Raw genomic sequence first — 27,746 nt, forward strand, 5'->3', positions numbered from 1 at the left:
GTTTAAATTGTAATTTTTTCCATGATGCGTCACTGTATATCGCATATGAAGAATTTGTAGATATGGAATGGAAGCGACTATCCACTGGCCAATCCTCACGTTCGAGATTGCAATATGCGACCGGTAAATGTGAATATAATAAGTAGTTACAATTCTGGGAACAAGACGTCCATTTTGGGTAGGTTTCAGGCTGAGTGCGGCAATGAAAGACATCTAGTGATTGGTTTCGCTTGTACGATTACCAGGATAGAACGGTTATTTAATGTGGAGGACCAGTCGCCCCATCTATCTCGATAGTCATGAGCCGCACCGCGACCCGGATATCTCACGACATGTTGACCACTCGCAGAGGCGATAATGTAAGGAAGCATTGACAAGCTGAGCGCCGAGATAGCATGGCAAGGAAGGTAATTTTAGAGTGATCCCCCGTGAGTATGGTCCTAGTATATACACGGATGGCCCAAGTGAACACAGTTCCGAGTCAAAGTGGTTGAACATACAACCTAACAAATGTCGGCAGTTGTTTTAGCGTGATATGGAGAAAAGGTCTGGGTGGTTGTGGCAATCAAGAGATTGGCCTCTGAGAAGTGATTAAGATATCCAAGTCCAGAGTCCAAGGTAAGCTTCTCGTAGAAATCAGAAAAGAAGGTGTAGGCCTAACTGGATGTACCTGCTGTGGACATTCTCAAGTCTTTCTAGAGAGCAGATTGAGACGTGGGGAAGCCTCATGGTAAGTCTCGGCAAACCCAGCCACCGAGATACAGTGGTGGGGCCTCTGGTAAACCAAGGACTGGTATGCAAGCATGGTGCTATAGGTGTGTATAAGCTTTGATCGCCCAGATTTTTATGTTGAGGCCAATATCTTGTTCTGCAACGACAGGGTGTCCACAATACTATTGATTGTTCGGAACTGTTGTTGGCTTTCGTTCAATTTCTCGCGCACGAAATCGCGGGTTTCGTCACCAGCGCGAATAGCTGCTATACCCCAAGCATCATGTTTGGAAGCATTTGAAGGCAGCAGATGGCTCTCTTCTCTTAATTTTACGAGCGAACCACCTAACGCGTCGCTTGCCGCTGCAAGCCTGGCCTCAAGATAGACAGTTTGTTGTAAAAGGGAGCGTTCACTCGATAAGATTTGAACAAGGAATGGTAAGTGTCGGAGAATACGTGTTGAGAGCTCTTTTGAATCTTGAGAATCGCGAACTGGATGATGGGGTACGGCAGGGTTCGCGAGAGTGGCAGATTGATATTCGTTCAACATTGTTTCAAGAGAATTGTGGACATCGATGGCTTCAGACCTTGAAGCAACATACTGAGCATATGCACCGGTAATCTTCTCAGATGGTAGAGTGTCGTTGGTGTCAAGCGCCGGGTATCTTGATTTCTTAATAGGAGACGCATCTTCCAGCAGCTCAGAAGTTTCACTCAACTTCGATAATTCCGTTTCGAGCCAAGTGACAATTTCGTCCTTTGCGTGGCTAAGAGCATGGATCTGTTGTCTTCCATGATTCGCATCAGAAAGGCCATCGAAGCAAGCTTTCCGGTTAGCGCACACTCGATCAGCACTCAGTTTCGCTTCAAGTACTTCTTTCTTCAACTGGAATAGCCTGGACTGGTCCGAGTGCGGCGGTGAAGGCTGGCCGAGGGTCTCAGCCGGTCTATCTGGCGGCGTCCCAACACTGTCATTAATGCGGATGGCGAAGCCTCCATGACTGTTGACAGGTGTCGAAGTCAAGAGACTGTCCAGTGATTTCAAAACGAGCTGAAGCTCTGAGCAGCGCCGACTGCCGTGAAGCAAGGCGATGTAATCTCGCAAGTCATCGTCTTGTAAACTTGTCGAATTTTCAGTCGAGGTCCCTGGGCAATCTTCTCTTCGCAATTGATCAAGTTCATTCTGCAGCCTACGTAGGCGGGCATTGGCCAGCCATTTTGCCTCGAGGGCACGCAGATAACGGGAGCGAGCAGCAGCAGCAGCAGCAGGAAGGACGCGAGCTGCGTCCGAAGACTTTGGTCTTGCCGTGGGGAGTGATAGGGAACACTCGCGGAGTAGATGCCCCGGAAAAGGCGCAGATTGAGAGTTTTGAAGCCCAGCCGCAGGCAGGTTGGCAATGTGTCGCCGCATCTCGAGAGTGTCCTGTCGCGAGTTGACATACTCGGAGAGGACTGCATCTACATCTGCCACCGGGCAGGCGACTGGAGCTGGCATGATTTGAGATGGCAGTGAATACAGTCTGAAGGTGCCTAGGTAATCGTTGTCCTCTAGCACCAGACTTTCTCGGAAGCTGGCTGTTAGTAGGGGTCTAGGCAGTTAGTGGGTGAGGTCGACAACGAACTATGAGGTGGATTATTGTCCTATACACAGTATGAGAGATATCTTGTGTTGTCCTTAGCACGCTAGGCAGCTTCTGTAATTTGTCGCGATGACGCGCGATCCCGTGATCTTTCCATCAACACGCATAATTAAGTCACTGCACAAGTCGCAGGCTCTGTTACATCTGAGGGGCAGATATATGCTCGTACTATCATGAGTAGGAAGAGGAAATTGGCATCGTTATAAACGTAAATCAACTCAGCGGCTGAATTGATCATTACACAGGTGATCATCCATCTGTCTCTGCGATACAAGTACACCGCACTCCGTGCAAGGCACAATAATGGTTGCCGAACGAAGCGACAACAACCAGGTCCACGATGCAGACTTTTCGTGGTGGGCACACTTCATCACATCATATCACACCCGCATTGAGGGTAGCCCTGGTCGATGGTGCCTCTTATAGTCGGTGTGCATTGACTATGTACGCTGTAGGTACTTGATGTAGTAGACACTTCTGTGCCGAAACAGTCCCAGTACGGGATGGTCCGCTTGACCACGTTCGACGGCAACAATAACAACACAGCACAGCACAGCACAACACAACTCTCTCACCGCGCAATTAGCCCAGTATTATCAGTATCTACGGCACAAGTACTCAAGGGTCCGTATTGCGAACATGAAGACAGTACACGTCGACACGGCCTGGTTATTCCTAGATAGACGACCACCTAACCAGATGCCGAACTAGCAAGTAGGAGAGTGCGTGAGTGCGTGGGTGTGGGTGTGGACGATGATTGAGATTTTATGCGAGGATACTGAGTGCCAACGCATCGGGCGGCGACGTGGGTACGAGTCGCTGAAGCGGCGCAAGCAGGGATAAGCCACTGTACACATCATAGAGACAGGTAGTTGGTGGATGATGATTGCGATGATTGCAATTATTATTCTACCAGTAAATATCTCTTGGTGTGCTCTGTACCTGTCTACCTACCAAGGGGTGAGAGTGGGAGAGTGGGAGAGAAGGTGGGATTCATGGGAATTGATGTGCCACAAGCATATTCCGGGACCAGTTACCAGGGCCAGGTCAGGGTCTCAATTGGAGGTGAGGCGTTCTTGGCAGGTTTCGATTCTCGTGGATTATTGGATTAATTGAAGGGGGAGAAGGGGGGGCACTTGAGGACACTTGAGGGGGGTGAAGCCTGTAAGGTCCATAGGGGATTTCAGATGATTAGCTTAGTTTGTACTGTTAATCTCTGGCCTTGAGCTCTAACCAGTTACATACCCTACTCTTCCTACTCACTCATCCTCTCTCCCTTTTTTTTTTCTTGTTCTGAAAGGGGTTTTATCGTAATCGATTCGAATTGTATACCAGCATAACATCCTACCTACCTACCTACCTAGGTATGACTGTCCGACCGACTGACTGACAGTGTTTTGCAACGGCATTCTGACGTATACCATCTTCTAGTTATCCATACCTGAGTACTCCGTACTGAGCTAATAAGAGTACCCGTACCTTGGCTTCACCACGCGCTTTCACCCTTTTACCTTAACATCCATCCATACCTTGCCTGCTATACTCCTTCACCTATTACGCAAACTACCCGGCTGCCAACCCGCCGCTCTTCCCCTCCCAATCGCCTCCATATCGCATACTTCATACACTTCACACGTTGAGAGTGTATCGTCACACCCTCGTCCACCTTCGACTCTGTCCTCCGCCGCCGACGCCGTGTCGTCTCGTTACTTCGTAGCCTACACCCGCGCTTGCTAGTAATACCTTACTTGTAATCGGCAGCAGATGCTGCTTGCGCCCTAAATCTCTCTCCCCTGCGCTTCAGGACATGCCTTTCTTCAAAAACGTTTTCAAATCAAAGGATGGCCCGCGGTCGGCATCCAAGGGAGGAAAGTACACAGAGCAGTCTGGTCCCGTCCCACCGCCCAAGCCTCGATGGGAAGACGCATGGTCGCGCAAAGATGTAGCGCCCGAAGAGGTTCAGGAGCTAGTACATGGATGTACGCAAGAAATGAAGTCAAGGGCATTAGATATGCCATTTCTGCTGTTGCCGTTCCGACCTGCGTCCGACCATAGCGCAGCGCGCAACTTTGTGAGGAGTTACTTTCGAGCAGCCTACGAGGGAACCGGCCAGTTCACTGGGGAAAGTTTGCAGCAAGAGCTGCGATTGGCTGAACCATTGGTAGGTCTCCCGCTATTGATGTGGTGGTATGGGAATGTTAACATGATCAGGTTCTCTGCAGTATAATCAAATGGTGCTGGAGCAGGCTGCCCGGCGGCGTCGTTACTTGGGATGTATATGAGCTTTTCCGAGTGGGAGAATCTGGTAAGATCTGCTTAACTCGCGCATTGTATGTGCCACTGACTGAGCCGTATCGCAGACTCGAACTTCGCCAGACACGCATACGACACCTTCATACCACTCAGCGTAGACTCAGATGCTCGTAAACAGATCGTGTTTAACTTCTTCGATCTACTCGCAGCTGTTGCAGCGCGCGGCAAGACTAACGGTATGGGTGGTAGGAAGCTCTCTCGAATGGCCGGCTGGTGGGCTTTCACCATCAACGACGATGGAAAGGGCTTCGATGGAGGCTATCGCTCATGGGAAAGGTGGGCTTCCGTCATTGATATTGGTCAACCTCTGCTAACATTAAAATTGCAGGGCCGCAGATGCAGCCAGTCATCTTTTCTTCGCTTACCTTCGGTCACTTTCGCCTGACGCTGCTTCTATTGGTGGCATCTCCTCCCTTCCGCGTTCTCTTCAAGCTTTGGTTTCTCAAACCGAGTACCCGCCACAAGCGCCGCTTCTTATGCAGACCACGACAACTAAGGTTGTAATGATAGTAGACTCAGTATCGCCTACGCCTTTCGCCTTGCTGCGACGTGCAAAGAACTTCGAGTATCGAGACGATGATGAGGCCCTGCAACGATTCTCTGCATATGAGGATTCCGTCCAAGCCCTGACAGATGAATGCCGCAGAGTCCTAGAACGTATATCTTCAACCAACCAATCGATAGCCTCTCCGGACGGGGCTAAGCAAGACGCATCCTGGTCCCGATTTGAAGATCTCGGCTTCTCTGGGCTTCTCGATAGCCCAGTCTCCACGACCACAAATGGTACACCAAATACTACTTCCCCCAAGGAATTCTCTGCCCTTCGCTCTGGACCTCGTACCAGGAATACTGATTTCGGACGACCAACTACGCCATCCTGGGCTGACTTCCTCTCCTCAGGCTTTGCCGATGAGAATGGAAATGCGTCACCAGCACCTCTTTTGCTACCACCGGACAAGGTGCTACCCCCAATCGGAGAGGGGCAAAGAGTTCATAGCTCACAATCCCACTTGCGGCCTGGATTGCTAGCCGAGGAGGAGCTGGAGCCAGGTGAGTTAGCCAGTATCACGCAATTCGACCTTGATGATACTTTCTGGTGGGTTTGGATGACGAGTCTTGCCGACGAAGAGACCGTGGAACGAAAGGCTGCATTCGGGCGATGCACTCTCATAGAAACCAGAATTTCAGGCGCCAAATGGCTGGTCATGGAAGAGCAGGTTAAAGGCGCCTCCCCTGGTCCTGAAGAAGGAGCTTACATTGCAGAGAAGAAGGGTCGTTTCAGTTTCACTCGCCGCGGACGTTTAGGCAGGCGCAAATCCACAGGAAAGAAGCCAGCGACGGTCAAAGACCCCTATAGCCGTGTAACTTCAGCTGCTCCCATGAGCAAGACAAGCATTGGGCCTGACCAACACGCACGTATACAAGCCGCCGCTGCTAGATTAGCTCAGACAGAGAGAGATCTGAAGGCCTCAGAGGAAACAGCTCAACGTCGGGCTAGGATGGACGATGCCGCCTCCACCAAGACCAATAGCGTCTTGACTTTGCAACCTCATCTCCTCAGTGAAGCCGGTCCAGCAATGAAGTGGGATAAGAAATTCGGGGAAGGCGCGAAGGATCGAGATGTACTTCGTGCCCAGTATCTCGGAGACGTGACAGCGGGCAAAGGTTCTCGGGACAACCTTCTTTCCACTGCCAACGGAGGTTCGCCAACGTTGCACCGAGACCTATCGAACCGCGACTTGCCATCCCTGCCGAAGTCCGAGGCTGACGAGCCTCAGACCAAACAAAAGTCCAGCCCACCGTCTCCACTGCCTCCTGTATCTCCTGCGCCGGCAGCAGTGCCTCATCTCGGGGAAAGCTCTTCCGGTTCACACTCTGCACCTGATAGGAACAAAGCCCTACCCTCTGATGCCTTGGACGAGAAGCCCGCTGTTCAGCCTGAACAGTTGGACACTCATCCAGCATTCAGAAAGCCAGTCCCAGACCGTAAGCCAGTTCAGGCCAGTGAGAAAGGAGCAGCCCATGGAGATGAGGATGCGCCGTTACCAGAGGTTGGAAAGAAATCACCCCCTAAGAAATTGAAGAAGAATGCTGCTGGAGGAGGCTTCAGGAAGCTTTTCGGAAAGAAGAAGGCGGATGCGTCCGGTTCGACCGAAGCCAATCAGCCAGCACCTCGTGCAAGCGCTGATGAGGCGTTTGTAGAGCCCGAGAGGTCGGCATCATACGTACCCCAACAGACGTCGCAACCTCGCGATCGATCCCCTGCCTACGTTGCCGAGCCAGTGGAGCCAACGGCCGCCCTTTCGCCCGCAGTCGAACCCAAACCTACGGCATCCGTCAATAGCCATTCCGCCGTTTCAATTCCCGCGCCGCAAGAGCACTCTGCTCCTGATCCATCTTTCTCACGTTTCGACCAAGGACCCATGGATGATATGCCTGCTTTTGTTCCGGACGACACGGACGATGAAGTTGAATCGATCCCTCCCGCTGCACCCGCATATACAAGCCAACCTCCGCAATCTGTAGACCCTGAGGCTACATCTCATAGGCATGACGAGCCCACGATGGATGATTTATCGGAGGCCTCTGTTGATCTTTCCCAACAGGCGGTACCTTCGCAAGACCGCTGGGCTCAGATCCGGAAGAATGCAGCTGAGCGCGCGGCAAGACTCAGTGAGGAGCAATCGCGACGAAGCCATAGTCAAAGTGTGAGGACCGATGAGGGCGAGACGAGTGGAGAGGAGACGATCGAAAGTCGTGTTGCTCGTATCAAGGCACGAGTTGCCCAACTGACCGGCAACATGGAGGGACAGGGACAGCAGCCTCCACCACCAGGAATGAGATAAACTGCTTGACTCCGTCAAGACCATTTGTATAAGCGAAAGCAGCCATCACAGTCAATTGTTTTGCATTGCCCCTTTCCCCATCGGCGTGCCGAGCTTTGATACCCCCGTTATCTGTTTGCTTTCTCCCACTCCCCCAAATGCGTAATAATACCCTGTTCTGCTTTCAATACTTTCAAGTTAGTCTTTGATTGTTTATTTATTCTTGGCGGAATTGCAATTTATAAGTTTGATACTTTCGTGTTGGGGAGTTTCCTTTCTTCTCAATGGTTTACCAAATAGATAGGCTTTTTCTCTCGTACTGCGTTACAGTGCTGCATCGTAGTCAAGATACCCAACAAAGTCGTTCTCGGAGCAAGTCGCTCTAGCGTTTGAGTTACCATACCCCCCATTTGAAACCTTTTCGTGGAGTGCACAGTCCCGAAAAGAGCCATGTCGTTTTCATTCTCGTAGAATAGGTATTTGCTTGGTAGACTTTTGAACATATAGGACATTTTAAGAATAGAAATGTCTGCACTGCACTACCTGTGTTCCTGATCGCGTGTGCAGGAAGCCATGCATGCAGCCACTTCATACCATGGGCATCATACTATTACCCCTAAGCTATGATCATCGTCTCCACGGAGGATTAGAAAGGGGAAGGTCATATCCAATCTCCGTTCAATGAATTCGAGGATCGAGAGATGGTCACATAATCTGACGTTTCATGTGGTTGATGTGCACGTATGTTTTTTCGACCCTGTGATATCATCTCCTCGCGTATCTATTCTTGATGCACTGGTTGTCTTCTGATCTACGTAATCGTCGATGCCGAAACCACGCCGAGGAGAATCTACAGGCCTGGTTCACCCTAACCCAGACATTTGCCTGAGGATGTCGGTGGAGCTGTAGTCTGGTGATATTGCAGTTGACAGCAACAGTCAAGGATGAGGAGAAATAAATAAACATAAGCACTTGCAGACTGGGAACTTGGGGAAAAGGGTTCGTTGAAGATGAAACGCTTCCAGGAGAGAGTGAATCCCGGTCTTCTTGTTTCTTCAATTAGAAGCAAAAGGGGATTTTCTGGAGAGGTGGGTGCGGTGATGAGATGAGGTGGAGGACCAGACGTCGTGTCGAGCGACAGGGCGTTCAGCCTGGTCCAAGTCGATCTTGCAACCCCACTGGTTGTTCATTGTGATAGACCAGTAAGACAACAGATCAACAGAGGGGGGATCAGGACGGAAACGATAATGTGTACGGCGCCTAAGCAGGTGAGATGTGGACTCACTCCTCCTGCGAAACTCCCAGCTCTTACCGGAGTGATATCTGGAGAAAACTGTCGTGGAGAGAGAAGATTACAAACAATATGGGCTCTGGAGGTTGGAACTTGGGTGTGTGTGTGGACAAGCGTGGACCATGCTCAAGTCTGAGAGGATCCACCACTGCATGCAGGTCTGCATGCACGCGATGCTATAAATAATAAGCGGATCTACCGTGCCAAGGCCAGAAGTTCAACGTCTGCCGTGGAGAAGGCCAGGAACACGTAGTATTGTGCTGGATTCTGATTTGTGCACAGGTTCGTTCATATCGTGGGAATGTGAGCTAATGATGAGTATACTTCTGAGCAGACCATTCTTGCAGGCTAGCCTGCTCAGTTTGGACCTCAGGTACTCCATAAACATATTATGATGGGTGGGTGGATATAGTGTACATGTACGAATCTATTCGGGAACCGAGAGCATCTCCATCATTAATCGAGTGGATTTCTAGATTATACAATTGCAAGCCTGGAAGATATTGTATACAGTCTGATGATGGTCTATTGCCGTGCACCATCTGTGTAGGGTGTCACATGTATTTTGGGTTAATTCATTAATGGTCTGCATTAGGAGTTTTGTCCAATCTGCAAGGTACCGAGTCAAGGTATTCGTATCATGTATCTACGCAACCGATGATAGTGATCACCTCGCTTGACGTTGTATATTCTGGGAGTAACCTATTGGTGAAGAAAGATGAATCAATTGCCCCTGACCCGAACCAACCGAGAACCCATGTTCCTGAGTATTGAGGGTATTGCAAAGGTGTGGCAATCTGACACCTCAAGATGTTGAGCATGGGTAACATTCCCCACTGTTGTGCTGCCTGGGGATTGATTTGGTGTACGTTTCGAGGTGACATGTGTGATCAATAACGAAAGGACTATTATATGTGCTCATGCACGTAGGGGTGTGTATGTGCGCTCGGGTATGTGTGTGGATGTTTATGTGTGTTTGTATGTATTGCGTAACTGTTGCAGGTTGACGAAGGAGGGAAAGGAAAGTGATAAGGATGATGATTGTTTGATGATGGTGATGATGATGATGAAGGAGACCAGGCTAGGCCGGGCCAGGAACCACCTAATGCGCAGGACCGAACTGCAGAAGGCTAAGATTGATCCTTAAAATAGCTCCTTTGGGTAGATTAGCTTACTTTTCCTCACGAAAGGAGGTGATTTGCTAGAATTCACTCTGTCACGGATCATGAGGCACGGTTGGCGACCCAATCGGGGATAGCCTGACCTGGACTTGGGCCACGGTTGTTATCTATAATTAGGCACCTGCCTACCGCTTGAATGGCGACGGGATCCCTCACTCTGGCTCGCCGCTCACCACCGTCTTCTACGCCTACGCCTACGCCTACGCCTACCTCCAGACACGAGTTTGTCCAAAAGAGCCGCAAAAGAATACGACTCTCCCGCTACTCGCCTGATGTGAAGGGTCAATCATTGTTCAATCCTCTAAGACCATTGTTCTTTTTGTCTACTCCCCCTAAGACATATATCTCTTCCTCTTCGCCCTATCGACCCGTTCTTTAGGCTAGTTACAAGTATCTCTTCCACACCCCCTCCGCCGGCCCGTTTCGCACCGTCCCCTAACCGACACGACGTCTTCCCTTTCCTTCTATCGTACTCACCACCTGCACCATCGCGCATCGCAGTCGTCTTTCTGCTGATCGCGCCCATCGTGCCCTGTCTCGCACTGCCGCCACCGCCCACGCCATCCAGAGCACTGACCGACTACCGACTCTTCGCCTGTCTTTGTCGTGGTTCTGATCCTCTTCCTTCATCTTCCAGCCACCAGCCACACCTCGATCGACCATCCCGCGCTTTTGTGTCTTCGCGTTCGATGCGCCGTAACATCTAACATTACTCAACATGGGTCGCAGGAAGATTGAGATCAAGGCGATCAAGGATGATCGCAACCGTTCCGTGTAAGTAAACCCTCGAACACGTCGCTTCCATTTTCCAATCACTGACTTCCTCCAGCACATTTCTGAAGCGGAAGGGTGGTCTTTTCAAGAAAGCGCACGAACTTTCAGTCCTTTGTTCGGTGGACGTCGCCGTCATCATATTCGGACACAACAAGAAGCTATACGAATTCTCATCGGGGGACATCAACGAGACCATAGGGCGATACCAATATGTACGTAGGACACTCTCTTTGCGACGTGAAAGTCCCTTCCCACTAACATCCTACACAGTATGGCGGAGCCCACGAGCACAAAGGACCCGAGGATTTCATGGGAAAGAAAGATATGGACGACGAGGACGACGATGAAGAGCATATGGGTGGTTCTCCGCCCCGCGATTCCAACACACCACCAGAGCATGTTATGATGCCACACCACCTCCAAACCCAACCCGCCTTCCAGCATATCAGACATAGCACACCTTCGGCTTCACCACCTATGCCAAATGGCTTGCCATTTCACCATCGACACCCTTCTCCACAGCCAAGCGGTCTCTCACGGCCCAGCTCAAGAACTCATATTCGTCGTCCAAGTTCCAATCTAGCTCCTCCACAGCATCATCCCTCCCAGGCCCCTCCTCCACCAAATAACTATGCTTACATGCCCAACCCGCCATTTTACAACCCGCAAGCACCACAAGGCATGCCCCCTAAGGTCTCGCAAGCACCGCCGCCCCCGCCCCCTCAGTATCAATATACACATCCCCCGCCTACACAGGTACCACAATATTTACACCAGGAACCACGCCGACAATCGATGCCCCCTTCTTTCCAGCAGCAGCACCAGCAACCCCCGCCTCCACCCCCGCCACATCAGCAACACCAACAACAGCAACACCAACATCAGCAGCAGCAGCAGGATCGACCACAACCACCGGGTCCGCCACCACCTTCGATGTCTGTCCCATCGCCACCCCAGCACGACCAGACCAGCTTTCAAAGTCCTCCACTTCCACAGCCGAAGCCTTTGCCCTCTGCGGCTAGGCACAGCATCTTCACTCCCATTGATGATAGCCGGTCTATGCTTGCAGCACACTGGGGAGGCAGCTCCAACACGGTTGAAGGTCCCCGCAGTGACATGTCTGCGTTGAAACACGAAGGAATCGCACGGTCACAGTCCATCGATGTTGCGGCCATGTCACGCGCGCAGGTCAACGGAAACTCTCCGCCTGAATCCGCGCCGGCACAGTTGCCCCAACCGCAGAGGACACAATCCACATCCTCGGCACCTACTATACCGCCTCCTTCAAGAACGAATAGTATTCAAGCTGATGCGAAGCGACCAAGGCTCAAAGTGCAGATTCCCAGTGAGCACTCCGATGCTGGAAGCGCGACTGCGGACTCTTCTCCGAAGGAATCTGGAACAACAGGTGCAACACCTGCTCGCACATCTACTGAAGCATCCCACTCTTCAGGCGTTTTACTTCCACCACCATCACCCTCTGCAAATTCTCTACTCAGCGCTGGAGCAACTGGTCCACCAAACCCGTTCGCTCGTCCACCTCCACCAACCAACAACGGCTCATATGGCAGCCGGAGTGAATTGGAAACGCCGATCTCAGCTCTGCCGAGTAGATTTGTTGAAAATGGCTTATTGCCTAGTCCCTCCAGCTTCTACCCAGAATGGGGCTTTGGTAGGGACGCAAATATGCTTCCAAGTCCTCTGAACTTCCAAACGCCCGTGGCAGCAAACGGACCCAGTTTCGGCCGTGATGATGCAGCTGACCGTAAGCGAAAACCTTCAGATGATGGCTCGGACAGCGGAAGTGGACCGAAAAGGATCAAGGCTTAACGTTTGATGACACATGCCACGTCCCTTCGAGTCGCACACGGAATATCGATACCAGCGTCACAAATACTGTTTCTCTACACCTGATTTATACTTCAAAAGTGCGTGATATGCCATATCTTGTAATTCTATATCCATTTCTCCTCCAGGTTACATTCTTGATCTCATACTCGTTTCTATGCTTATCTCCAGGTTTGGTGATATTGCAAGCTTGGTGGTTTAGCGGAGGGTGTCTATCTATACGGTTGTTTTTTTGGCAATGTTTGTCGGTGTTCTCGGTTTGAAGCTTATTTTCGGATTGAACGATCGGTTTATGGTCTGCGAAAGGCGCTCTGGAGGTGCTGGTTTCTATTCACTCTCTTGGTCGGCTTTTTCTGGTCACTAAATGATGATGATGGTCTTCTGTTAGTCTATGGCGGGTACCATCTGACTGGTGGCTACTGCGCGTTGTATTCGAATGTAGATTGTTGTTCAACGACACTGACTCTATCCATGTATGTACGTGCACACAAAAGCAAACGAACAAAATCCTCTGCTCCAGTCAGTCATGGATTATGCGACGATATGGTCAATACATGGTAAGACCGTTTGTCTCGAGGAAACGTGCTCTGCGCCAAGCATTGTCCAGCTATGTATAGCATGGCAAACCGGTGACCAGTACGGAGTACGGAGGATTCCATAGTAGTAATCCTCCTCACCTTTTTACCCCACGCCTGCGCGTCATTCCCTCCCAGCCTGTACCTAACACATTCCATTCCACACCTACCTACCCAACACCTTAACTACCCAACGTCTTCTCTTCCATCATGGCGTATAACAAAGGGTTTAACCCCGATAGATTGCCGGCGCACGCAGAGCCTGAACAGGTTTGTCGAATTTTTTGAGAAATGTTTACGGTTCAGCCTCAGCTCACATCGCGACCCAGGCCGCTGCCATGCTTTCGCAGAACAACCAGCAACCGCGTCCACTTCGCAACACACACCAGGACTATAACAAGCCTGCACCTCCCGTACCGAGCGGTTTACGTCCTAACGATGGATATGGAAGACCTCCCACAGGCGGATACAATGACCCACGATACGACGGTCGCCAGCCCAGCCCTCGCTATGATCAGCCGCGACACGATCCCCATTATAACTCCTATGGCTCTCCGCCGCCGCAGAACTATGGCCATGGTCCTCCTCCTCAGGGCTACCACAATCGCCCGGTCGCGCAGCGTCCGCCGCCTACGCCTGCCCCTCCTCGAGATGCGAACGACCGTGATGCGCTTTGGAAGTTGTTCGGCGCCGTGGACAAGGATGGTATATATATTCTCTCTATCACATCGAACGCGATAACAAGATGCTGAATTGTGAAAAAGGCAGCGGAAACCTTACTGAAGCCGAGTTGCGCACCGCACTCGTGAACGGAGACTGGTCACCCTTCGACCCGCATACTGTGCGCATGATGATAAGGTATGCATACACCCCACTTGGCGCCGTGACCAGAATGCTAATGTCGGGAAAAGGATGTTTGACACCGATCGCTCTGGCTCCATCAATTTCGAAGAATTCTGGTATGCCCCTCCCTTTCCACTCGTGTCGACGACTCTAGTCGCATGCTGCTAACTGAGCTGTAGCGGACTCTGGGGCTTCTTGTCCGCCTGGAGGGGCCTCTTTGACCGATTCGACAAGGACCGATCTGGAAGCATATCCTACGACGAGTTCAACGAAGCACTTGTTGCGTTCGGATACCGCCTGTCTTCCCAATTCGTCGCGCTCTTGTACAGGACCTACGATCGAAGAAACGAGAACGCCATCAGCTTCGACCTCTTCGTGCAAGCCTGTATCAGCCTGAAGCGCATGACGGACGTTTTTAAGAAGTACGACGACGACCGGGACGGCTATATCACTCTGAGTTTGTAAGTAATCCCGTCTGCTAGAGGCAGTTAACCACCCCAACTCCCTCTGCGATTTCCGATTCGAAACTTTTGCTTACGAAACATCGTCTAGTGAGGAATTCTTGACAGGTGCGCAAACCTTGTTCCTCTTCAACTCGATATCCCCAGACACAGACATCGGTCTTTACTAAATCTCGACAACCACCAGAGATCATTCGCCAGCGATAGCCTCAGTCAGGTCAATTTCACCTGGAGATGCTACCCATGGGGGCTTCGGCGTCCTCTCTCATGCTCTCCCATTTTCTCCCTAGCTCAAGGTTTGTGGGGGAAAGTCATCTCTACATCCATTGACAGGTAGGAGGGATGGGGAGGTATTCGAGCGCGTACGAGGGGTGGAAGGGTTGCAGGCCATGTTTTTTTTTGTCTTTCTTTTTTTTTTTTGCTTTTTGTTTATCACATTCGACGACATATATCTTAGAAGAAGCATGTGGTGTAAGCCCTGTTTGTTCCGACAGTGTGTGGAACTTTGATACCCTACACAATTATATATTTTCAAAAGCCTACAATCCCATGGCCTGCCATGTTCCACAAAACTGAATTGTTCAATTATGTCCAACTAACAGGAAATACTGATTTGTGACTTCCAAATCTCGACTGGATAATTGATTTGTAGAGTTAGACAGTGTATACTCCACAAAGCACACATAATATGCACGACCTTTTGCAAGATTGATGGAAGTTCCTGGGAGTGACTTATCATTCAGACTACTGTTTGACATAAGAGATAATTTTTAATATACACCAATTCGAAGACGCTGTGCCCTTCTACATCAGTTGTGCGCCGCCCTGACATAAGGAAAAAGTTTGTGTGTGCGAATTGCGAGTAAGGCGGTATGTAGCATTGAGACGGGTCATTGGTACTCCCACCACGTCAAAATGGAGTCTACATACCGACGAGAGGGCTGGACATGGTAACAAAAGCAAGACCGGTTCGCGGTGGTGCTTCTAGAATCCATGATTCATACTAGAGCCGCTGCGAAAGAAGTAGTGCTGGGTCTGAATTATTTCGCGAAGTGCAAGTCGTAGGCAAGCCACTTCCGGGAGTTGACCTGGTCAACGCTGAGGCCCGGTTTTCCGTAAGTCAATGGGGCGAAGAACAGATAGCACCAGATGACGGCAGTCAGGACTACGGCAGTGGCGATCCAGCTTCCGAGTAGCGTCTGGGTGGCTACGCGCTCCCTCACGGGGCGGGACTGTGTCCTTCTGTGACCCTTGGCGCTACCTGCGGGGGACTCGGGGTCGACTGGCTCGATGTTGAAGATGAATTCAATCAAAGCTCCAGCGACAAGAGCTGACGCGAGATGTGCTGGGAGGTAATGATGAAGGAAAAGTTGGCGTCCCATAATATAGAACGGAACGTAATGAGCCGCCCAGGTGAGGAAGAAGAAACCGGTCGAATTATAGAGACGCGCACGAGTTCCTATATGGAAGTGGTTAGTAAAGTTATGCGTAAAGACTTGATAGAATATGCACTTACGCTCATCAAGGGCATCCATGCCTCGACGCAGAGCTAGCTGATCAGCGCCAATGATGCCTGCAAAGACAGCAAGAAGCGAGGATGCAAGCCACCAGCCAATTGGGTTTCCGAGGAAGTAGATTTGCTCACGCGTGTCGTTATTCGTCCAGAAGGAGACACCGCGTAGGAGGAATGGCCAGGAGATTGGCTGGGAAGCATATGGATGAGAGCTGGTCAAGGCGTTGTTGTGGTAGAACATCGCACGCTGGAGCTCAATGTACTTTCGGAGGAATGACAGAGTCTTCACTTGACGCACCTCCTTCTTGTTGCGTTCACTGTCGGCAGGAAGCGAAGGAATGTCATCAACATACCAGACATTGCTAGGCTGTTGGACGTTCTTGTTTCCGTTGATCTCTGCCTGCTTGTATGCCCAGTCCGGAAGGGGAGTGGTGTGTGTCCACATGGCGACCTTGGTGGGAACGTGTACAAGCTTGAAGTGAGAGGACATGGTCTTGAAATCCTGGTTGCCTTTGCTGTTGTCCACCTTGATTTCGAAAAGGGTGTCATTGTATCGTCCACCATCGGCTTCCTCTTTGCCCATTGTAGTGAATTCCTGGTTGGTTGCATAGTAAGGGGAGGCTACATCGTGTGTAAGGAGAATCGTATCGGTGACGATGTGGCGCAGGCGCACAACATCTCCAATCTTTACACGCTGTCCCTCAGTCGATGCCAGCGGCTTAGTAGGTAGGACCTGCCAGTGGTTGTTGGTATCATTATGAGGATATCCAGTTACTTGTTGTCCTTGGGAAGAGATTCGACCATCGTCGTAGCGTAGAGGATAACGGTCCGGGTGGCTGTGGAGGTATACTTTGGTATCCTTATGGCGAATCGTGATTGAGTCAAAGTACTCGATACCGACGGACTGAAGATTCATCACGTTGTCGCTCAAAGTTTCTTGGAATTCGGGTGTCATGAAGTCGTCACCAGGGCCAGATCGGCTGAGGATGGTGAAGTGGACCTGGAACCAGAAAAGATAGAGCATGAACGGAATCACGATGAGCCCAATGACACGAGCAGCAAAGTGCTTTCCAAACTCCTGTAGACTCAAAGCGCCTTGACGACGGTTGATGTTCATCAAATCCCAGAGATCAATCAAGACGGGAACGCCAATGGAGAAGAAAGTGAAAACACCGACATACTTGATGGAGATGACACAGCTGAGGGACACGCCCGTGAGCAAAAGCCACTTCCACCACTTTCGGCTGAAAGCGTCGTGTCTGAGTTTATAGAAACGGACGTAGGCAAGGACCGACGTGGCCATGAAGAAAATCAGGGATGCGTCGAGGAGAATCAATCGCGTTTGGCCGATGTGAGCATTATCGAAGAGCAGGAGACCAGCGGCTGTGACACAGGCGGGCAAGGAGTATCCAGATTCCCACATGATAAGAAAGACAGTCGGGACCGTCAGCGCACCCAATGTTGCAGGCATTGCGCGGTAGGCGACATAGGGGACCTTATTTGTGATGTATGAGTCGCCAATATTCTCGAACAAAAAGTCCCCCTTATAACCGACCAACCAGCCAGCGAAAGCGAAGAGAAGCTTTCCGAATGGAGGGTGAACGTCGAAAAAGTACATCCGCTGGAGATAGTATGAAGCGAATTTGCCAAAGTGAACCTCGTCGAAAACGACCTGCGAGGGGTAGGTGATGCCCCAGAAACGTGTGATGAAGGCGAACAATGTGAGGATCGAGATGGCAACTTTATAGTCCCATTCCGCACCCCGATGGGCCTGGAAGGTATGCTTTATCGGTGCAACATTTCCATCACCTTTCTCGAGGGGGAGGTCAGGATTGGGAGTCGTCGGTCGTTTCTTGTCCTTGGGACCGCGGTGCCGCACACCGGCCGGGGAAGACATGATGCTGCCAGGCAGATAGAGTTTCTAAATCATCGGTGTTAGCGGAGGGAAGGACGCCAAAATATTCAGATGGATTTGGGACATACTTTGGCAATTCAAACGAAAAGTAGATCAGAAAATGATAAAAAAGAGTGACAAGAAGGGGTCAATGGATTGAATTATACAAGACTCCCTGTCCCTGAGTGAGATTGGGACACCTAAGCACCTACATTAGCACTGGTAGCTGGGATTGGGCTAGGCCACTTCGGGCTAGGTAAACACATAGCCTACACGAGGATCATCTCCATAACCTTTATTTTCTATATTTAACATCTGTATCTACCTAGGTGTATATACTATGTACCTAACTGTCGACCTGAAAGACGTAGGTGGACGAAAAATAGTCGTCCTAACTTAAGGCGCACGATCGGAATGTCTGAAAGCCTTGAAAATAAATCTCTATAATTGTTCTAGGAAACCCATACCACATGGTGTTTCGACCTTACCGGCGTGATTTTATACAAGTTGGGACAGGGAGAAAACATGTATGAAGCTTTGTGTCTCATATCAACCCACTGAGCCTCGCGATTTACGCCGTCTTGGCCTGCACATCCTTAGCGGCTGCCTTCCGCCTCTGGGGTATTTTGTACGTTGTCTCCCATCCATAGAGAGCTCCAGCACCAAAGACCATGACTGCACCAATCTCCATCAAACCACTCATCTTGTTGCCGAAAAGCCAGACGCTCAAAAGGAAGCTGACGAGCTTTCTTATGTTGAGGACGATTGTTACCGTTACAGCGGACGTATTTGCGCTCAAAATGTTTACTCCGGTGATGCAGAGCAATTGAGTAACAGCATTCGCAGTTAGGTACACTACGTGCTGAGGAGTCGATGCTAGAGCCTTGCTGATGGTCGGCGGAAGAGAGCCCGCAATGTGTGATGGTACCTGGAACGGTTGTGACGCCTGTAGACGCGCAAATTGCTTGTACAGAACTGGGGAAAAGTTGAGGAACAAAGGAAGAGAGAGGAGATGCGAATAGAAAAGATTGGCCTTCCAGTGATTGCCGTGCTCCGCATAGATGTCCTCTACGTAAGCGCCCATGTACGCCGAGAGCAATTGGGCTACTAGAAGTATGAGTAAACCAATTTCGAAAGACGCACTTGTAAAGTCGACCCGCGAAGTGTCCATGGTTTTTCCCTGCCAAGTTGTCAGCTCCAACGGTTACAATTCAAATCCTATAAGGAGATACGCACTTTCGATCGGGCATCAGCCCATGCCGACACCATCACCCCCATGGTTAAGACTGCCACCGAAAACACCTGTACTCTGGTGTATTTCTTTCCACGTAACCAGCCCGCCGCCATTGTGGTTACACTTCCGAAGCTACGGAGTATAATATGAACGGGGACAGATATATCGAACGCGAATGCCCAATTATTCATCATGTTGACAGTGAAAAAGAGGGTTGCACTGATGAGCCACTTGCGAAATGGTACTGGTGAAGGCTTCAGGAAATAGCGTGCATTGGGATCAAACTGATAATGCAGCGTTGAGGCGCAAGTGAAGATGAATTGAAACAGTGTGATCAGCAACCCGCTGTCAGGCTCATGCCTTGATTTTGTTAGAGTGCCGCAATTATTTTGGGAATTGGAGTTCCTACTTGACAATGGCTTCGAGACAATAGACCTTAAAACTTAGTAAAGTACATTGGAATAACCGTGAAGACTCTTACATTAGAACAACAACCTCCGAAGATCAGACCAAAGCTTCCGACAAGGGGGACAATTGCTGCCATTGCAAGTTCGTGCAGTATGTAGCAAACACAAAACTTTTGTTACAAAAAATATTTATCGAGATATTACAGACAGCGTCTACAATTCGTTCAGATAGGAGTAGTCGTTGTTGGACGCCAGATGCACTTTGCATACAATGAACGCTAATTCGCAGTTCTGTGGTAAGCTGAAATCGAAAGCAAATGTCTCGCAAAGTTGTGTCTCCAAGCTAGTAGAATAGCAGTGGAAAGACGGGGTGAAGTGGTTGACGTGGAGGACGGAGATTTTAGATTCGCAGGTCGAGATGAGCGGATCCTAGTTCCACACTAGCTCCTGTAAGGCTGACCCGCACCTGCAAATGTCTTTGCACGCAGATGCCTTCATTTAATATCGTAGAATCGCAAATAGTCTCTAATATTCGTACTTGAGATCCACAAACGCATATAATACAGACATGGTTGTCAATTATCAATTTATTTCACTTGGTGCACTCGTAATTGAATTGTAATGCACACTCAATTGCACCGTTTATTATCATTATATGGTGCACAATCTACCTCCGTGATGCCGTGTTTGACCTCGTCAATCATGCAGAGACCGCATGGCCCGGCTTGACAACCTCTACACTTCTGTCCATCATGCGTAATTCATTTCTACAATGCGAGCGTAGCACCGAGAAGACCCATAGAGGAAAGGAGAGGACTAGTAACGAGCATGCATGGCAATCCAAAGTAGAACTGTAACTCATCTACTTAAGACTTACCAGCTGATGCGAAGATAGTCTACAACGCGGAGAACACGAAAAGCTAAAGTTAATGTTAGCAGATGCGATATGTAGGTCTTGAAAGTATACATACGTTGTTCGTTGCAGCGATTGCGATGCTATCCTCAAATGGATGCCAGCTCATATGTAGGATCTTCTTATTGAAATCAATTTGGTCTGCGTCCGTTTCTTTCCTCATTCGTTGGCCTTGGCCCACCGCGCCAGCAGCAGGACTTCCGGCCCTTGATCCGCCCTTCTTACCAGAGCTGCCGGTCGGGCTAGTTGACGAATTCATAGGCGTGGGGATGCCGACCTTCTTGGCCTTGAAGGCTGATTTGTCGGCTTGCAGTACTACTTCAGTATCTTTCTCTGGGTCCGAAGGATAGATCATGAAGTTGTTGTTGTAACTGCCGGTCATGACATTCTTAGCATCACCGGAGAAGACCACTTCGAACTTGTCGAAGATGCTATCGTTCTCATAGGTGTCACATAGTCGTGGACGCAAGTGTTCGTGGATGGGAATCGTCTTGACAGGGGTGCGCTCCATGTTGACGTCCCATATCTTTACAGTCAAGTAATCACGGGATAGGATATATCGACCATCGTGAGAAAATCGCACGTCGGAAATCGAGGAAATGATTTCGGAGAAAAAGGATCTGGAAGAAGGGTCTTCTTCCTGTTCGAACTCTGCAGACTAGTTAGTATATGACAAAGCGTTCCGTCGAGATTTTTGAACATACGTTTTGCGTGTTGGTCGCACAAAGCACTCTCCCTCATGTCTGCTAGTTTGATGGTTCCCTTCGAGCTAGCATACATGAACCAGTTACAGCTCTGCGGGTGGAATTCGGCAGCCGTTATGACTTCCGTCAGTTCTTCCATATTGGCGGGTTTGATGTCAACAATGTTGAAGCTCTGATCTTGAATGTTCAAATTCCATAGGTTGATGCGCAAATCGTCGCTGCTAATGAATGTCTCGCCATCACTGTTCACTGATATGCTGTTGATGTGATAGGCATGCGCGTTGGCGTATGTCTTGCGGGGCACGGCGGCAACGACGGTGTCATGATGGGTTAGGCGGGGCAGCTTGAGGTCCGACGCGGTACGGAAGTGGGCATTGGGATTTCTGACAGGACCGCCCGCGCCAGCAACTCCGCCGCCTGGAGTGAGTTCATGTGAAAGGTTGTTCTCCGCAACCACTTTTAATGACTTCTCGAATACTTTCCATAGTTTTATTGTCTTGTCGTTCGTCGAAAGAAGATAATGGGAGGCATTCTGTCGGCGGCACCACTTGATCTTGTTGATTTTTTCCTCAATCTCGAGAGATTTGAGATAATCAAATTCGGGCTCGTGTGACTGAAATTCGGTATGGAATTTGTACTCGCAGGTCTTTTTCTATAGCAGTGTGTCAGACGTCATCCGATTCGGCGGTACTTAATCCATGGTATGATACGTACTGTCTCATTCCTCTCAAACAACACAACACGCCCACCTTTATCGCCGGTGGCGAGGTAATTGCCCGTCTGGTCGAACTCTACCGTAGAGATGATGTCCGCTGCCCTCAAGTGTCAGCTGAAGCTTTATCGTCTAAAGAGAGCTTGCCAAGTACCTTCAGTTATATCTTCAACGTCCCCTTTGTCGCCGAAGCATCTAGGCCAGTTAGTGGTGCGGAAAAGGGCGATGCAGCACACCGGCAGTAGCAGAATATTCTGGTGAACAGTGTGAGCCCAAGTAAAACGTACTGTGTGAACTTCCACGTCGTGGGGTTGCCCTCTGCCTCCACCATGATTCCTATGTGCGGGAGAGATGATACGGCGGATGCTCAGATTCGATCGACGTTCTCTGGGTATTGGTACCCGAAGACTACAGTCAGCTATTCGAAGCTAGTTATGTGCGAAGGAGTAGTTCTGTATTGGGCTTTACAAGGTCGGTATTGAACTTGCTGAGAAACTGATATGACGGCAAGGTGGAGTAGCGCCGAGTGAGGGTGGCAGGATGGTGGACGGAGTGTAGCAGGCAAGGGCGTGCAACCGAAAGACCCAGCTAGCGGTGGAAAGAGGTAGAGGATGTGATACCACGGAAGAAAGTGCGATGTATAGATGGTTTACAGAGTGACCCGGTACTTCATCAGCGCGAGTCTTGTGCGTGCGTGCACACAATCAGCGGGGTGGTTCAAAACGCCAAGGCCAGACAATGGCGCTAGTCCGGTTGCAGAGAGGGTACGCTAAACTTCTCGCTAAGCAATACTGCTCTCCCACCTCAAAACCCAATCGCAAAATTGTCAACGACGACAACTTCAACTAACCTGACAGCACATCCGGGTCTATCACCATGTCCCACAGGAAGTTTGAGGCGCCACGCCACGGATCTTTGGCATTCTTGCCTCGCAAGCGTGCCGCCAGGCACAGGGGAAAGGTCAAGAGGTAAATTCGCACCTCGTCGTCGACAAATCCTCAATTTCGAGAAACTTACATTCTTCGCAGCTTCCCTAAGGATGATCCCAAGAAGCCTGTCCACCTCACTGCCACCATGGGATACAAGGCCGGTATGACCACCATTGTGCGTGATTTGGACCGACCAGGTGCCAAATTGCACAAGAAGGAGATTGTCGAGGCCTGCACCGTCATCGAGACTCCTCCCGTACGATTTTCCCTCCCAGCATGCCACAATGCAATTTTGGGCTAATTCAGTATCTAGATGATCGCTGTCGGTATCGTTGGCTACATCGAGACTCCCCGTGGCCTCCGCTCCCTCACCACCGTTTGGGCCGAGCATCTCAGCGACGAGGTCAAGCGCCGCTTCTACAAGAACTGGTACAAGAGCAAGAGAAAGGCATTCACCAAGTACGCCAAGAAGCACTCCGAGAGCAGCGGCCAGTCCATCACCCGCGAGCTTGAGCGTATCAAGAAGTACGCCACCGTCGTCCGCGTCCTCGCCCACACTCAAATCTCCAAGACTCCTCTCAAGCAGAAGAAGGCACACTTGATGGAAGTCCAGGTCAACGGAGGAAGCATTGCCGACAAGGTCGCTTTCGCTCACGGTCTCTTCGAGAAGCCCATCGAGATCTCTTCCATCTTCGAGGTGAACGAGATGATCGATGTCATTGCCGTTACCAAGGGTCACGGTTTCAACGGTGTCACTGCCCGTTGGGGTACCAAGAAGCTTCCTCGCAAGACGCACAAGGGTCTCCGTAAGGTCGCCTGTATCGGTGCCTGGCATCCTTCCCACGTCCAGTGGACTGTTGCCCGTGCCGGTCAAATGGGTTACCACCACCGTACTTCCGTCAACCACAAGATCTACCGCATTGGCCGTGGTGACGACGAGGGTAACGCCTCCACCGAGTTCGACGTTTCCAAGAAGCAGATTACTCCGTAAGTCACACATTGCATTCTATTTAATTGATCAACTGCTAACACGCATTAGTCTTGGTGGTTTCGTCCGCTACGGAGAGGTCAAGAACGACTACGTTCTGCTCAAGGGCTCTTGCCCAGGTGTGAAGAAGCGGGTCATGACCCTGCGCAAGTCTATGTTCGTCCACACCAGCAGGAGGGCGTTGGAGAAGGTCGAGCTCAAATGGATCGACACCTCCTCCAAATTCGGTCACGGTGCATACCAGACCCCCGCGGAGAAGAAGCAGTACGTGGGTACTCTCAAGAAGGATCTTGTTGCCTCCTCGTAGGTTACTGTTGATGATCTACGGCATACTTTCTTCATGGGCTTTTAGGCGAACGGCTTGGGTTACTTCCTTCTCACGAATGAGTGGCCAATGAAAAAAATATCAATGATTCCCACTTCATGATGTGTATCAAAAATATGTTGATTTCTCCCTGTGATTGTGCATGGTGGCTGTCTTTCGCTCTAAGTTCTAACTAGTCTAACGAGAACAGAAATTCAGGGTAGGGCCAGCCGACTGCGCCCGTATTTTCTGTGTGGATCCCGTGATCTTCTATTTTGCCTCGTTACCATTTTAACTACCTACGTAGGCTGACTTTTAAATACATAATTAACCAAGTAGGGCTGGACTCCCGGAAAAGCAAGTCTATGACGAATGCATTGCCAGTGGTAGAGCGCTACGTGCTCTCCCTGCATAGGGTACGGTGCCTCTCTGAGTAGAAAATGACAATGGTAAGAAATTGTCTTGGGTTGAGAATAGACCAGTTACACACAACATCATCCGGATTGAATTGTTTATTGTTGATGAAATGTTCATGTTATGTATTTTCCATAATTACATGTGAGGATTCGCCGCACGAGGATGACCACATGAATTAATGGGAGAAGTCGGGTGCGATGGCATTCCGCTTCTCCAGTGCGGCCGAGGTTCCGTCGTCCAATCAGCTGCAACCGAACCAAGTTCGTAATCAACGTGAAATCGAAAGCCTCACACCAGGACACCTTTTAGCCCACCATCCTACCCTCAAACTCTCCACTCCTCTGGCCGCAGCCATCATGAGCTGTCTCAGGATGCGTCGTTCGCAGCTTGCGACCCAGGTACGTCCCTTCCAATGCCTCAGAGAGCCAACTGCGCTGCGCCATTTATGCCGCCTTCTCCGCTTCAGAGCCCGTGATGTCTATTATGGCATTGTTGTGCCTAAGAAGTCTCTCATGAAGCTCTATTGCCGCTCGCCAAAATTGTCATAGAACTATGCAGATCCGAATCTATCGTTTCGATGTGCTCAATGGCTAACATGCATTCCGCAAGCTTTCCAAGAGCCTCCGCGCGAGTGCCAACGTCCGAACCTTTTCCTCGACACGACCTGCCGCCCGCATCTTTGCGACTGAACACCTCAAGGCCAAAGAAGCATCCGGCTTCATTTCTCGCAAATACCCAGTCATTGACCATGAGTATGATGCGGTCGTTGTTGGTGCTGGTGGAGCCGGACTTCGAGCAGCGTTCGGTCTCGCCGAGGCGGGATTCAATACTGCATGCATATCGAAGCTCTTCCCGACTCGATCGCATACGGTTGCCGCACAGGGAGGTATCAATGCTGCCCTAGGAAAGTATGTTCGGACACCTGAAGCGACCACTTGCGCTGCAATGTCTTAGCTGACCATGAAATTAGCATGCACGAGGATGATTGGAGATGGCACATGTACGACACGGTGAAAGGTTCGGATTGGCTTGGAGACCAAGATGCAATCCATTACATGACCCGTGAAGCACCTCAATCCGTCATCGAGCTCGAGAACTACGGCTGCCCATTCTCTCGAACGGACGAAGGCAAGATGTATGTAACACTTTGAAAATGTTCTGTCACTATGCTTACCCCACTCACAGCTATCAACGTGCTTTTGGTGGACAGTCACAGAAATATGGAAAAGGAGGACAGGCCTACAGATGCTGCGCCGCCGCCGATCGAACTGGTCACGCCCTCCTTCACACGCTCTATGGACAGTCCCTCCGACACAACACCAAGTACTTCATCGAATTCTTCGCGACGGACTTGATCATGGAGGACGGTGTTTGCAAGGGTGTTGTAGCATACAACCAAGAGGACGGTACGATCCACAGATTCATTGCCAAGAACACAGTTCTAGCTACCGGTGGCTATGGCCGTGCCTATTTCAGCTGTACTTCGGCTCATACTTGCACGGGTGACGGTATGGCTATGGTGGCACGTGCTGGCCTTCCCAACCAGGATCTCGAATTCGTGCAGTTCCACCCCACTGGTATCTACGGTGCAGGATGTTTGATTACCGAGGGATCGCGTGGTGAGGGTGGCTACCTTTTAAACAGCGAAGGTGAACGATTCATGGAACGTTATGCTCCTACCGCTAAGGATTTGGCTTCCCGAGACGTCGTTTCGCGATCAATGACTTTGGAAATCCGCGAGGGCCGTGGTGTAGGACCAGAGAAGGACCACATCTATCTCCAGCTCAGCCATCTTCCTGCCGAGATTCTCCACGACCGTCTTCCTGGTATTTCCGAGACTGCCGCCATTTTCTCTGGTGTCGACGTCACCAAGCAACCTATTCCTGTGCTGCCTACCGTCCACTACAACATGGGTGGTATCCCCACCAAGTACACTGGTGAAGTGCTCACTGTTGACGAGCAGGGCAAGGACAAGGTTGTTCCAGGTCTCTTTGCCTGCGGTGAAGCTGCCTGTGTCTCCGTGCACGGCGCCAACCGTTTGGGCGCAAACTCCCTCTTGGATCTTATCGTCTTCGGCCGTGCTGTCTCCCACACCATCCGTGACAACTTCTCGCCCGGCCAAACTGCCGATCCCGTTTCCGCAGATGCAGGTGCCGAGTCCATATCGGTCATCGACAAGATCCGAACCGCAGATGGGCCCAAGTCGACCTCCGAGATCCGCCTCAACATGCAGAAGGTCATGCAGACTGACGTTTCCGTTTTCCGTACTCAGGAATCGCTTGACGAGGGTGTTCGCAAGATCCGTGAGGTCGATGCTACTTTTGCCGACGTTGGAACCAAGGATCGCAGCATGATCTGGAACTCTGACCTCGTCGAGACATTCGAGCTTAGGAACCTGTTGACCTGTGCCGTGCAGACCGCAGAGTCTGCCGCCAACAGGAAGGAATCAAGAGGCGCACACGCACGCGAGGACTACCCCGACAGAGATGACGAGAACTGGATGAAGCACACTCTTTCATGGCAGAAGGAGCCACATGGCAAGGTCAAGCTGGGCTACAGGGCCGTCACTAGCACCACCTTGGACGAGAACGAGTGCAAGGCAGTTCCACCTTTCAAGCGAACATACTAAGCTATGGATCAAGGAGTTTCATCATGTATTCTATGTATATTCGGTGCAGTTGCATGGTACAAGTACCAGGAAGAAACCTGGTCTGTTGCGTAAATGATTTTTATATCAATTCAAAATAAACTACCGAATCACCCACTACAAATTCACACATTGATTCATATTTAAATACGCTGTGAGCCGAATTATCCACTACAAATTCACACATTGACTTATATACCAGTTGTTAGGCCAGCAGAGCAAGTTTCTCGTTGAGAGGATAGGATTAGTCAGCACAGAATTTCCACCAGCAGGAGTGATTGATTGATTGAATATCTACCTGCAGTAGTGATTGAATTGATTTGGTTTCCACCTGCAATGGTAATTGAATCTTTCGAATTTCCACCTGCAATAGTGATCGAATCTTTGTGACCAATCAACCACTGATCAATCAACCACCTATCGCAGTGATCAATACCCACCTGCAGGAGTGACCCAATCGATTCAATACCTACCTACAATATCAATCACCTGCCTATCGTGATTGAACCTACCGATTGTGATTGGCGACGTGATTGACAATATCCTACTGATTAGAATTGATGATATCCTACCTATCGTGATTGCCTACTGGAGCCTCGCCTACGGGATTTGGAAGAAGAAG

The 27,746-nt window shown here is 50.2% G+C and overlaps 8 protein-coding genes across 8 annotated transcripts; 5 read left to right on the forward strand and 3 right to left on the reverse strand.

The window, feature by feature from the left end:
• Window positions 1-671: 671 nt before the first annotated feature.
• Window positions 672-2,352, reverse strand: BU24DRAFT_230912 (uncharacterized protein). Its single transcript, XM_033522165.1, has one exon. It carries the CDS (start codon window positions 2,204-2,206, stop codon window positions 845-847), a length of 1,362 nt encoding a protein of 453 aa, XP_033381469.1. The 5' UTR covers window positions 2,207-2,352; the 3' UTR covers window positions 672-844.
• A 1,606-nt stretch (window positions 2,353-3,958) lies between these two features.
• On the forward strand, window positions 3,959-7,640 carry BU24DRAFT_230920 (uncharacterized protein). The gene is made up of 4 exons (XM_033522166.1): window positions 3,959-4,512; window positions 4,563-4,656; window positions 4,712-4,940; window positions 4,993-7,640. Exons 1-4 carry the CDS (start codon window positions 4,159-4,161, stop codon window positions 7,508-7,510), a joined length of 3,195 nt encoding a protein of 1,064 aa, XP_033381470.1. The 5' UTR covers window positions 3,959-4,158; the 3' UTR covers window positions 7,511-7,640.
• Window positions 7,641-10,679: 3,039 nt separating this feature from the next.
• Window positions 10,680-12,565, forward strand: BU24DRAFT_463953 (uncharacterized protein; the record flags this gene model as incomplete). Its single annotated transcript, XM_033532172.1, has 3 exons — window positions 10,680-10,735; window positions 10,791-10,947; window positions 11,006-12,565. 3 exons carry the CDS (start codon window positions 10,680-10,682, stop codon window positions 12,563-12,565), a joined length of 1,773 nt encoding a protein of 590 aa, XP_033381471.1.
• Window positions 12,566-13,260: 695 nt separating this feature from the next.
• On the forward strand, window positions 13,261-14,863 carry BU24DRAFT_493678 (EF-hand). Its single transcript, XM_033533990.1, has 6 exons — window positions 13,261-13,428; window positions 13,488-13,863; window positions 13,923-14,016; window positions 14,070-14,117; window positions 14,181-14,462; window positions 14,554-14,863. The coding sequence occupies exons 1-6, from the start codon at window positions 13,369-13,371 to the stop codon at window positions 14,630-14,632; spliced, it is 939 nt and encodes a 312-aa protein (XP_033381472.1). The 5' UTR covers window positions 13,261-13,368; the 3' UTR covers window positions 14,633-14,863.
• A 639-nt stretch (window positions 14,864-15,502) lies between these two features.
• BU24DRAFT_350456 (glycosyltransferase family 39 protein) lies at window positions 15,503-19,647 on the reverse strand (the record flags this gene model as incomplete). Its single annotated transcript, XM_033523647.1, has 7 exons — window positions 15,503-15,921; window positions 15,979-16,546; window positions 16,667-17,876; window positions 18,445-19,049; window positions 19,106-19,463; window positions 19,513-19,538; window positions 19,585-19,647. The coding sequence occupies 7 exons, from the start codon at window positions 19,645-19,647 to the stop codon at window positions 15,503-15,505; spliced, it is 3,249 nt and encodes a 1,082-aa protein (XP_033381473.1).
• A 537-nt stretch (window positions 19,648-20,184) lies between these two features.
• On the reverse strand, window positions 20,185-22,523 carry BU24DRAFT_372254 (protein phosphatase 2A regulatory subunit PR55). Its single transcript, XM_033524498.1, has 6 exons — window positions 22,127-22,523; window positions 21,994-22,034; window positions 21,842-21,939; window positions 21,128-21,779; window positions 20,482-21,074; window positions 20,185-20,430 (listed from the first exon to the last, which is right to left on the reverse strand). Exons 1-6 carry the CDS (start codon window positions 22,168-22,170, stop codon window positions 20,407-20,409), a joined length of 1,452 nt encoding a protein of 483 aa, XP_033381474.1. The 5' UTR covers window positions 22,171-22,523; the 3' UTR covers window positions 20,185-20,406.
• Window positions 22,524-22,649: 126 nt separating this feature from the next.
• Window positions 22,650-24,293, forward strand: BU24DRAFT_372258 (uncharacterized protein). The gene is made up of 4 exons (XM_033524499.1): window positions 22,650-22,807; window positions 22,868-23,024; window positions 23,082-23,755; window positions 23,808-24,293. The coding sequence occupies exons 1-4, from the start codon at window positions 22,716-22,718 to the stop codon at window positions 24,061-24,063; spliced, it is 1,179 nt and encodes a 392-aa protein (XP_033381475.1). The 5' UTR covers window positions 22,650-22,715; the 3' UTR covers window positions 24,064-24,293.
• Window positions 24,294-24,813: 520 nt separating this feature from the next.
• BU24DRAFT_424139 (succinate dehydrogenase subunit A) lies at window positions 24,814-27,253 on the forward strand. Its single transcript, XM_033528426.1, has 4 exons — window positions 24,814-24,875; window positions 25,087-25,385; window positions 25,448-25,612; window positions 25,663-27,253. Exons 1-4 carry the CDS (start codon window positions 24,834-24,836, stop codon window positions 27,104-27,106), a joined length of 1,950 nt encoding a protein of 649 aa, XP_033381476.1. The 5' UTR covers window positions 24,814-24,833; the 3' UTR covers window positions 27,107-27,253.
• Window positions 27,254-27,746: the final 493 nt, after the last annotated feature.

This window comes from Aaosphaeria arxii, assembly GCF_010015735.1.
Source record: "Aaosphaeria arxii CBS 175.79 unplaced genomic scaffold BU24scaffold_6, whole genome shotgun sequence".
Lineage (NCBI taxonomy): Eukaryota > Fungi > Ascomycota > Dothideomycetes > Pleosporales > Aaosphaeria > Aaosphaeria arxii.